Below are 12,348 nucleotides of genomic sequence, written 5' to 3'. Positions count from 1 at the left end.
GTAATCACATTTATTATTTATTATTTGTGTGCCTGAAATAATTTCCTATGTCTTTAAGGGGATAGTTCACCCAAAAATGAAAAATTGCTGATAATTTTCTCACCCTCAGGCCATCCAAGATGTAGGTTTCCAGCGATATCGTTGACATAATTGCAAAGATACTATTTAAACTGAGCTGGATGTTGACATCACTGAATTCAATGATGAACTGTCTTTAACTGAAAAATGAGTGTTTACTATTGTCATTTTGCATTATTGACACTATTTTCTAATTAATGCTGTTCAGTTGCTTTGACACAATCTGTATTGTTAAAAGCGCTATATAAATAAAGGTAGGTAATGTTTTTCATCAGTAGAACAGTAAAGAAGATTTTAGCTGAATCGTGGTCCTTGGTGATACATAAAGTGCAAGTCAACAGTTACCATCACTCTGAGAGTAAAATAATGAATCATATGTGGCAAAACAAAATGAATACTCGTGGCTCCTGATGATATATTGTGGTCTTATGAAGTTAAACGATCAGTCTGTGTAAGAAACTGAACATTACTTACAACATTATTACCTGTAATCCAAACGGGGAAATCCGTTTCTTTGCTGCAAACTGGTTCTTTTGAACAGTTTGTTTCAATGAACTGGTTCAAATAAGTGATTCAGTACTTCATTTACCAAATCACACAATGACATAATGTATATGCAATTATAGTAAAGCACTGACTAATGATGTGAAATGTGGATGTTTTACATGTCTAAAGCATATAAAGTGAATAAACTAGTCTTAGTCAACTCACTGTTTTACATAAAATATGAGAAACCATAAAAACTTTCATTTCACCCCTTCATTCAGTTGCCTAGTTCACACATGCTCGTAACACGAGGTTGATTTAATCAACACCAGATTTTTATTGTTGAGTGAACTATCGCTGTAAATGGACTACTGGTTATAAATTTGCCTTTGGTCATTTCCAACATCATCATCCTACACACGCAACCCTTCCCCCGTTTGTACCACTGACGACTTACTTACCCAGAATCCTTTCTGCTTCCTTGCAGGAGTGTCCTCCCGCTTTCCAGACATCATGGCTGCTGGCACTCACTCTCCTGGTGGGCCCAATGGCATCATCAGGAGCCAGTCGTTCGCTGGCTTCAGCACCCTGCAGGAGAGACGCTCACGGTGAGGTCATCGGCCCTGTCAGAGGCTAAAACACCAACCCCCCTCCCTAGATGAGTTACTCCAGCCACTAGATGAATATAAAGCATCAGTTTTGCCACTATGGAAGACGAAATTGTAAACCCCAAATCCATAATGCTTGTTGAACATGTTAAAACTCTTAATTCCTCCCATTGCTGCAATAACCGCTTTCACTTTTCTAGGAAGACTTTCCACTATTTTTTTATTAAAAAAATAAACTTAAAAATTACAAAAGAACTGCACATTATATTCATGTGAAACAGTGGATGCAGTAACAGCATTAAAGTGTGTGTTTGTGCAATGCACGCTGACTTATCTTAGCATGACGGAGTGCATCGTGAGTGGATGACCCTTAGGCAACATTCTACACAATGGCCTAGATTTACTGTAGCACTACTTCCAGTGCTTTTTTTTTTTGACTGCGTGTGACACATTCAGACACGTTGAGCCACCAACTGCCACTGTGTTATTATGAAACAGGAATATTATTAGATGCGGTGCACTGTGACAACAGAAGTAAATAAGCACCCTGCCTTTTGACAGAGTCTTAAATGTCAGGAAGCATTGAGGAAGAGTGACATTAGATGTACAACACTACAAGATTTATCCGCATATGACATGCGGGTGGTTATTTGCACGGATATTACAGCGTAAAGTGCACTAAAATGCCAAAACTAGACTACAGGCTTCAAGTCTGCACTAAACTCACTGGCTTTTACACTGGAAGCATTTCCATATCGTATTTCACCCCAAAATTAAAAGAATAACAATAAGAAATTATTAATTACAATTATTTCTGTGTAATTGTGTATTAATTCTTATAATTATACTATAATGCATCTGCTCATTTTTATTTTTTGCAGTTTCTGTTTTATATTTTATATTTTTATATTTATATTTATATATTTATATAAAACATTTGGGCGGCGTGGACATTAGGAACATTGTGGCTGACTCTGAAATTTTACAATAAGAAATTATTAATTACAATTATTTCTGTGTAATTGTGTATTAATTCTTATAATTATACTATAATGCATCTGCTCATTTTTATTTTTTGCAGTTTCTGTTTTATATTTTATATTTTTATATTCTAATTTCTATTTTCAAGATTCTCATTACTGTACTGATGTAGTGATTTATTTTCTATATTTCATAGAATTAATTTTCTATTCAAATAACAAAAATAAAATGATCATTTTTAATAATTTTATCAGCATACATTCAAGGTAGTATAACAAAGAAAATGTAACAAATTTTTACAATTTAAATGATTTATTTTTATTATTATTATTATTATTATGTTTACAAAAAATATTGTCACAATGCAAACAATCATAGGAGTTGTTTACTGCAGCTGCCTGCAACAAAAAAAATGTTTAATAATAATTTTAAATTGTCAACTGGTTGAGTGACAGCAACATTTGATGCAATAGAGCTCAACTTTAAAATCAAATTAGCAGCAGCACAACACAGCAACTGGGATTTAATAAATGTCAGTGTGAAAAATAAGGCTTTATTTTTTTTTTATAGCAAAAAGTAATTTGTAATTTGCGGCTGAGATTCTCGGCATAGTTGAGGTTACACACTGTGTCCAGGGGCCGTTTGTCGGAAGTAATCATTTCAGTAATTTCTATCTCATTTTGGGGCGACAAAGGACCACCACATGTTCTTGACAGGATTTTTTAAGATTCATTCACATCTGTTTGTGTTTTCAGGTGTAACTCCTTCATGGGGAACTCAGCAGTGCAGAAGAAGCCCATGTCAAAGCCCAGGAAGCCCCATCTGTCTGGGCACAAGTCGAGCAGCAGCAGCTCACGAGAGCCGCAGCCCAAAAGAGTGGAAGAAGTTTACGGAGCCCTCAAACAAGGCCTGGAGTGAGTGCTGCTCAGATGTCTCCTCTGACTCGCATTTCTCCTTTCACATAGATCTTCTCTCTCAACTCTTGCTACAGTCGTACTATACGCACATTGACTGCATTAATCACTGCTGCTCAGAATGGCTGTGATGAAATCTTTGTGTACGGCCATTCTTCCTGCATCATTCTGAAGTCTGTCATTTTCTCTTACTGTCAGTGAATATCTAGAGGTGCACCAAACAGAGCTGGATAAACTCACTTCCCTCATGAAAGACATGAAGAGGAACTCCAGACTGGTGAGACTGGATAGGACATCATCAGGGTGCCTCCACACTACAGTTTACGCTGCGTCAGAGTACTGCATATCTATTGATTTCAATGGGCGACTATCATGAGTTGTGAAGTCAAAGGCAGCAACTGGTGAAACACTGTAGTGTAATGAAATGTTCACAATTTTAATGTTGTTTGTTGATTTAGTCAGAATACAAGATTGGCTTTTGCAGCCAGTTGGTGCAATTCCAGCATCTACCAGCAGTGGCCAATGAGGGCATGCTAATCAGCTAAACGGTGATATAGATATCCATTCAGGATTGAGTTTCTGTGGTTTCGAAAGTCCAATTCAGTGTATTCCTGAACCCGTCTCTTTAAACCTCATCAAAAGTCAATTTAATCGACCTTTTGCATGTCTGGACTTTCTGTAGTGTGCAAGCACCTTTACTCAGAATTACTGTTAGAGTGTATACCCTGCTGAAAAACTAAAGGAATTCAACAAGGACACAATAAATTTGATTGATCAGATAATTCTGAAAAAACTATCATTGGTTCCATAAAGATATAAGAAGCAGAAGCAGTACAGCTGGTTTCAGCATTGATAATAATAAGAAATCTTTCTTGAGCAGCAAATCAGCATATTAGAATGATTTCTGAAGAATCACGTGACACTGAAGAGTGCAGTAATGATGCTGAAAATTCAGCTTTGCATTACAGAAAATAAATTACACTTAGAAAACAGTTTTTTTAAATTGTAATAATAATACAAAAACAAATTTACAATTTTTTTACTTTATTTTTGATCTAATAAATGTTGCCTTTGTGAGCATAGGAGACTTTGAAAAAACATATATTATAACAAATAATGTATTTGAAGATCTAGAAATGCTTTAAATGAGGTGTTTTACTTGAGAAGCAACACTGCATAAGACATTAAGACTTGTCTTCAGAGAATGCATTTTTAATATGAGACATTTTGGCATACTGCAGTGGCAGATTTTTTTTCTTTTTATAAACAAATAAAAAACAAGTGAAAAAAAGAAATTAAAAACTCATTAAGAAGTCATTAATTGCAGTGCAGCATATGCTTTAGTTGGATGCTGGTGTGCTGGTGTCAGACTTTATTTGCTAAAAGAAGCATGAAATCCCTGATCAAGTATTTTCAGTACTTCATCAGTTTGTTTGTTTTGTTGCCAGCATGGCTATATTGATCCACCAGCTTGACCAGCATTAAACAGCGTAAACCAGCCTGGACCATCATGGATTTCATGCTGGTCTAAGATGGTCTTTTCAGCAGGGTTTTTGTCCAAATATAAATTTTTGAATAATAAAATGTTGATTTTTGTAGCATTTCCAGTGATTTCACATATCTTTCTTTCTTTTTCAGGGTGTGCTGTATGATCTGGACAAGGTAGGGTCCCTAAACACACTAATGCTTCTTAACCTGTCTGTGGTGACCTGTATTAACCTTTCTTAGAAGTTTGAAGTCAGAAACATATGCTTCATTCGAATGATGTGCTGCATTCGTGCAGCAGTGATCCGTTATTGCGCCACTCTAATTGCCGCTGGTGTCAGCCGTGTTGAAAATTAGGGACTCTGAGCCTAGATTCATCCCTGTGTGAAAAACATTTTTCTGTTTGGCCTTTTCTCTTTCAGTGAATAACTTTGCTTTTTGACATTTTCTCTTCTTGCTTCCTAGCAAATGAAGACCATAGAGCGTTACATGCGACGACTGGAGTTCCACATCAGCAAGGTGAAGTTCATGTCATTTTAATATATATATATATATTTGCTTCCTAGCAAATGAAGACCATAGAGCGTTACATGCGACGACTGGAGTTCCTCAATATATATATATATTTCATGTCATTTTAATATATATATATATATATATATATATATGTGTGTGTGTGTGCTTTTCGTTGTCTGTTTTATTGATTGGAAAAAGTGAAGGCAGTACAACAAGTGAAAATAGTTCTTTTCTGAGAGCACTTGTTTCTAATGAATGTCCTGACTCATTTCGAGTCTCCTGGTTTGGCATTCTCCAGTGTCTGGAGTCCTGCTGTGTCCCCTTCTTCTTGCAGTGTGTTTTAGTGACATTACAGGTGGGTGGGTGTCTGCTGTAAACTACAGTGCTGATTGGCAACTCCGCAGCACGTCTAGTCCCGAAGTAGCCATGGCAACCTGACGATAGGAGCTTTGAGGCTGTTGAAGAGCAATTCATAGCTCAAATTAGCCCTACGCACTTGAAATTAGCCCCGCATTCTGCTAGCTCACTGGAACACTCTGAACTGTGCGGTAGTATACAGATCTCAAAAAATCAATTCAATCATTATTATTTTGTTTCCGCCCTTATAAAGAACATTTTGTGTGTGACTTGCAGAAGTGTTTTGTTTCCCCCTGTGTTTTATGCTGTTTATGGTTGCCACTGGATCTAGGTCAAGGCAATTCCCTTGAGTGACAAACAAACCTCTGATGGCTCAATCCAGGGTGATAATGAGCGTGTGCATGTCTAAATAGGAGGGAAATCCATTTTCTTTATGATTTTGGTGAAACAAAAAGGGAAAGTTTGTTCAAAGCTGATTTGAGCTATTTAGATCGCATGGATCTCAAATGAGTTATCTTTAATACCTCAACTATTTCTCTCAGGCCGAATAAATATAGAGCAAATGGACTCCTACTTACTAGGTAAAGACCCTAGTAATCTCATATGTATCTTCGCTGAAGCTTCAGAAGAGATCATAACACTTGTTCAGATTTGCCAACATAATAGTGATGTCAGGTTCGTGAAGAAATCATTCTTTTGAACCGGTTCTTTTTAGTGAACTGTTAAACCAGTTCAATAAATTAGACTAAATCTTTTGAAAAATTCACATGGACTTTTCTTCAATAACATACTGGAAATATGCATAGCACATCTAGTTATATTAAGTAACATTATTATTATTATTTCATTTAATAAATAGCGTGATAGCATTGCATATCAATGATGCCATAACACGATGACCTAAAGGAACTGGTGAACTGAACACAATATTATATTTTACTATACTATATTACATTACATTACATATTAATGACGTTATTACACAATGACACATGATGAACAGGTGATTTGTTTTTTTAAACCGGTTCACAGAATAGAATCCGGCTTACCATCACTTCATGATTCCTGCAATCATAATTTCAATGTGAATTTTAGAATGAACTTCCAATTTCTCATTGAAATCTTTTTTTTTTAATCAAATTTTTCTAAGATCAAATTATACGGGCCATGTTGCTATCCACATTAATTTAAGGTCTGGCAGTAAAAGTCTTGATATTTATTGTTGGAGGAGGAGGATTTGTTACAGGAGCAGGGCTGGATGAATTCAGGGATTCAACTTCTCAAAGAGGGTTTAAACGTGTTGACAGTCAACAATTACTGTTAGTCTGTTAGCATGCTAGAGCACAGCAACCCTCTCCACAAAGTTAATTCCTAATAGGTTGAGTCGTCTCCTTTTTTTCTCTTTTAAAGCAGCCAGTGTCTGTGACTATTTTAGTTCCATAGCCTCTGTTGAAAGACATCAGCACATAATATCCAGCACATTGGTCTGTGAGTAAAGAGTCCAGCGAAGGCTGTGGGAAAACTAATGTCTATAGTTATATCATTATTTTATGTGTCTCTCACACAAAGTACATCGATAACTCAGCCTCAGACTCTCAGCAGAGGTTTGTGCTTTTAAAAATCTACTTTATAACAACCTTAGTTGTCCTGCTTGCCCATAGGAAGTTAGGCAACACGAACAGGAAGTTTCAAAAGGCCTCAACTTGCAGTTTATGATCTGGCTTTGGACCTCAAAGATGTTTGATGTGCGTGAATTATTGTAGCTTTAATCTCTGTTTAGTCAGTCTGACATCCCCCCTGAGTAGGGGTCTAAATCCTCTGATCACAGCTGATACATGCCTGTAACTTAAGAGGATTTTTCCACCTCGTCCATTTAAAAAATCCTCATTGTACAGTGATACATATTAATATGCCATGTATGTGTCCACTCTTGGTCTCGTTCCTTCTGTTGTTTTTGTACACGAACAGGAAGTTTCAAAAGGCCTCAACTTGCAGTTTATGATCTGGCTTTGGACCTCAAAGATGTTTGATGTGCGTGAATTATTGTAGCTTTAATCTCTGTTTAGTCAGTCTGACATCCCCCCTGAGTAGGGGTCTAAATCCTCTGATCACAGCTGATACATGCCTGTAACTTAAGAGGATTTTTCCACCTCGTCCATTTAAAAAAATCCTCATTGTACAGTGATACATATTAATATGCCATGTATGTGTCCACTCTCGGTCTCGTTCCTTCTGTTGTTTTTGTGGTGTGTGTGTGGACCAGCTGTGTATTCTTGGCTTGTTATTTGACTCAGTAGGCCTAATCCGAAACCCTGCACTTGCGATGGACAGAGGGCTGACAAACAGCTGCTCACACGCATGCATGGCTGGGGTGAGTCGCGCCTTGGATCTCTGCTGTCAACCAAAAAGAAGTCATGCCCTAGTAGATCAAACACATTATTTGGGTGTGTGTCACTCAGTTTGCCCCAGATGCATCATCTTCCACACCAACATACTTCTACACACCACACCACTAATACACTCTCACATTATATTATATTATACATTTTCTAAAACGCTTGTACTGTGTATCCTTGTGAAAAAGAAGCACTTTAGCATACTTTTAAAGAGAGTACTTATTATGGAAATAATGTACTTTAATAATCTGAAGTGTGAATGTTTTTATACACTTAATTGAATGTTAATTTATATTATATATAGTAGTATGTGTATATATATATATATGTGTGTGTGTATATATATATACAGTGGGGAAAAAAAGTATTTAGTCAGCCACCAATTGTGCAAGTTCTCCCACTTAAAAAGATGAGAGAGGCCTGTAATTTTCATCATAGGTATACCTCAACTATGAGAGACAAAATGAGAAAAAAAAATCCAGAAAATCACATTGTAGGATTTTTAAAGAATTTATTTGCAAATTATGGTGGAAAATAAGTATTTGGTCAATAACAAAATTTAATCTCAATACTTTGTTATATACCCTTTGTTGGCAATGACAGAGGTCAAACGTTTTCTGTAAGTCTTCACAAGGTTTTCACACACTGTTGCTGGTATTTTGGCCCATTCCTCCATGCAGATCTCCTCTAGAGCAGTAAAGCACTAAATGCAGTAACTCCCTCCAAAGATTTTCTATGGGGTTGAGATCTGAAGACTGGCTAGGCCACTCCAGGACCTTGAAATGCTTCCTACGAAGCCACTCCTTCATTGCCCGGGCGGTGTGTTTGGGATCATTGTCATGCTGAAAGACCCAGCCACGTTTTTAAGATCTGAAGTACACTTCTTTTTATAAAGCACACTTTTTTTTTAACAAGGGTAGGGCTGCGGTATATTGTAATTTATATTTTATATTATATTTTTAAAAAGCTTGAAAAAATTGATTAAGATGTACAGGTGTAAGGAAAATATATTAACACTTTTTGAAAACGGTATAAAAGTTTTTAAAAACCATATGAAACCAACATGAATGCAAAGAGTTCATTTCAAGAATGAATACAAGAGTTCAAGAAATTTGAATATTTTTGTTGTGGACTCTTTGTTGTGGACACTCTTATTTGTTACCTATCTATATTACGACATTCATACATTTTTAAGCGTGGTGTAAGTGTCCAAATACTTTTTCAGGCCACTGTATCTTGTGGACTGTTCAGACGTGTGCTCAGAGGAAGTGGTCATAATGCGGCAGTCACCGCAGGGCTGTGTGTTTGTGTCACCACGGGCACTGCCTGTGAGAACAAATGCTGTGGGCACAGCAAATGAGATAGAAAGCGGTCTTTGAGTGGAAATGAATATTTAACTGAGACAATATCAATCTGGCTCAGATTGATATCAGTCGACTGTAATGGCTCAATGCTTCTTTTCTGCTGTGTCCGTATCAAACAAACACAAAGCTCTGCCAAACCCTCTGCTGACAGCCACAGCTAACCTGAGCGGCACACCATCCTGTTAGTCACGAGTCACTCCTGTTTAGACTCATTCCGTGGATACCTTTGGTAAATTTGGATGACATTTGTGTGAGCATCCTGCAGATAACATAACACTTGAGCCCTCAAATCTCATTTACAATCGAATATTCATACATCTTCAAATATGCACTCACTATGATAAGAATGGTTGGTTCTGGCTCATACGTTGTCACATGATCAGTTGTGTTGCAGCATGAATGAATATTCAGTGGTGCCAGTGAGATTTGATGAAGGAAATGTTTTTAGTGAATAATGACTTACAGGGTTAGTTCAAAATCCTGTTGTCATTTACTCACCCTCATGTTGTTCCAAACCCATAAGACTTTCATTTATCTTTGGAACACAAAAGAAGAAGAAAGCCCACATCACCTCTCTTCAACAGTTTGCACTGTCTGCCAATAGCCGCTTGCATCAAATTCAAAGTACTGAAGTTTGCCTACACGACAACCACTGACTGCACCAACATAACTAAACTCGCTAGTTCAGACTTATGTGCCCTCCAGAAGCTTGCGTTCTGCAAGTGAATGACGCCTTGTGGTGCCATCCCAACGAGGCACAAAATCACTATTTCATGGTACCTTTATGGTGCTTTATGTTCTTGTTTGAGCTTCCAAGTCCCTGTTTACAGAATGTTTTCTTTGTATGGAAAATTCATTTGAATTAGACACTGAGCTGATAGCTACAGTTAAGAAAAACTGTGTTTTTCCAAAGGCTTATTTATTGTCAAAATGCAGCTCATAAAAATACACCCATCAGACCCCACCCGACAGCCAGAATGGACCGGGCTGGGGGCGGTTATGGTGATTCATTTCCCATGCTGCTTAGCTGCTGTGGCAGATGAGAGGAGTCAGACAAGGGGTTTTACGGAGCCAAATAAACAGGCAGCTGTGTACCACATTAGGGCTGCGATTGGTGACAGTACGCATGTGTATGTGTGTGGTACACGGTGCAGTTTTCCAGACTTGGGTGGGGTTTTTCCTCCCAGTGTAATTAAACCCACAGGACCACCGTCCAGACACTCTATCCCCACATGCGCACAGCTAACTGTCTGTCTAATGTATGTCGTTTATCATGAACAACCCCCACACATCATAGCACACACATGCACATCCATCATACACACAGTTAATATACCCCATCCACGCACACTAATTGGGTTAGATTGTCCTGTTTCTCACCCTTTCCCCTTAATGAGAGACTTCAAAAAGCCCCGCATCAATATTTCACGTCCCTTTGCTGCGTGTGTTTGAATATTTCCTTTTGATTTAGTATCCTGACATGTTTTGTTTTCTTCTCTAAGAGGCCAATCTGTATGTTATGGAGGAAATCTTTGTACAGTGTAACGTTTATTATTATTTATTAGCTCTAAAAGGGGAATATTTATGACGAATTATAACTGGTTATGATTCATAATAAATATTTAGTTTATATCTTCGAATTAACTGTAGCAGAATCAATATTACAATTATTTGATCTGTCCGTCCACCGAGCAGACAATATAATAATTTATCAATTCAAGGAATATTTATTTTCTGGCCACGGAACAATAAACTGTCCTTCTTTGTACAGTGCTAGCAGTAATTCTTAGCCAAATGTAGCAAAGGTTCAAACATTCATTGACTTGGAACTGTGAACAGTAAACAGAGACAATTCGTTGTGAATATAAGGGATTTAATAAAATGAAACTATATCTAACATATAACTAACTAAAACATATATACACAGAATGAAACAAAGTAAGGAAAAGATAGAGAATAGAAAAGAATGGCAGTATTTCACATCACTTAACCACAACCATGGAAAATCATCAAAGAATCCAAAAATCACCTTAAAAGGGACTGAAATTTAAACACGCATCTGAAAAATTTTAAGCGGTTACTTGCATTGGTTTCGATTGCTGAAAAAGAGTCCGGATGCGGTAGATAACGGAGCTCTTTTGATGAGTTCGTGAGGAGTCAGCTGGAAGTTTTTACTTCTGGTTCTTCTGAAGAAGAAGTCCACAGCGACTAACGTTACTTGAAAGTAAAAACTGCCGGAAAATAAAACTCAAGAGGAAGGTCTTGAGAGTCCTGAAAGGTGTTGTCTCAAACGAAGAAGAAGTTTTCTGAGCAAAGTTATTTTGGGCTAATCGCTTTTGAGAATTTCTATTCTGTGTGTGCTGGCCAATGAGAGACATGGATTTTGAGCGGGAGAATCTTTCTTTGTCTCTCGTTTTATGGCTCATTTGCATGCTTTATGGCCAGTCTGGAATATCCGTAGTTTTAACCCAAAATATCGTACCAGTCATATGATGCGTTTCACAATCACATACTGTACGTCATTGCCCGAGGGATGAAGAACAGGTAACATTGATACCAAGAAACAATAATCTGGAATAGATTAAACCAAAGATACACACATACACCTGAATATAAGTGTTTTATGGCTTTAACTAATACAAATAACGAGTGGTAACTCATCTAATCTAACAAGGGAATGTACACACAACACATGCATATACCAGATACAATTATAACTGATTAATTATAGTCTAAAATAAAGAAATGTCTTTATGTGTGGGTGTTTGTGTGTGTGTGTTAGTTTGCTTGGTCAGTCAGGCCCATTGCCTGGCCATTTACAGCTCTTTGGACAGTGTTTGAAGTCAGATGGGGGAGATGATAGTGGGGGCTGGTTAGAATCTCCTTGATGGCGAGGAACCATTTGGCAATTTAAAACCCCTATACAACGTAACATCTCTGACCAGAACTGTAATTTATATGCAAATGTCAAAAGGCTAAAAGGGGTCCAACTATCATGCATGATCCTACGCAGACGCTACAAACGTTTACCATCCAACCTGACAGAACTGGAGAGGATCTGCAAGGAGGAATGGCAGAGGATCCCCAAATCCAGGTGTGAAAAACTTGTTGCATCTTTCCCAAAAAGACTCATGGCTGTATTAGATCAAAAGGGTGCTTCTAC

At 37.4% G+C, this 12,348-nt stretch overlaps 1 protein-coding gene across 6 annotated transcripts in view; it reads left to right on the top strand.

The window, feature by feature from the left end:
• The window catches only part of LOC107555568 (protein FAM65B-like), an 81,502-nt gene that overhangs the window by 46,261 nt on the left and 22,893 nt on the right, over nt 1-12,348 (top strand). For all 6 annotated transcript variants that reach the window (XM_016238401.1, XM_016238400.1, XM_016238405.1 and 3 more), the window contains exons 2-6: nt 1,052-1,172; nt 2,909-3,067; nt 3,266-3,344; nt 4,706-4,729; nt 5,018-5,071. In XM_016238401.1, coding sequence (XP_016093887.1) covers nt 1,052-1,172; nt 2,909-3,067; nt 3,266-3,344; nt 4,706-4,729; nt 5,018-5,071 — 437 coding nt within the window. The remainder of the gene's footprint in view (nt 1-1,051; nt 1,173-2,908; nt 3,068-3,265; nt 3,345-4,705; nt 4,730-5,017; nt 5,072-12,348) is intronic.

Source organism: Sinocyclocheilus grahami, unplaced genomic scaffold, assembly GCF_001515645.1.
Source record: "Sinocyclocheilus grahami isolate Dianchi unplaced genomic scaffold, SAMN03320097.WGS_v1.1 scaffold538.1, whole genome shotgun sequence".
Classification (NCBI taxonomy): domain Eukaryota; kingdom Metazoa; phylum Chordata; class Actinopteri; order Cypriniformes; family Cyprinidae; genus Sinocyclocheilus; species Sinocyclocheilus grahami.
The sequence above is the reverse complement of the archived record's forward strand: the minus strand, read 5'-3'. Positions and strand labels throughout refer to the sequence as shown.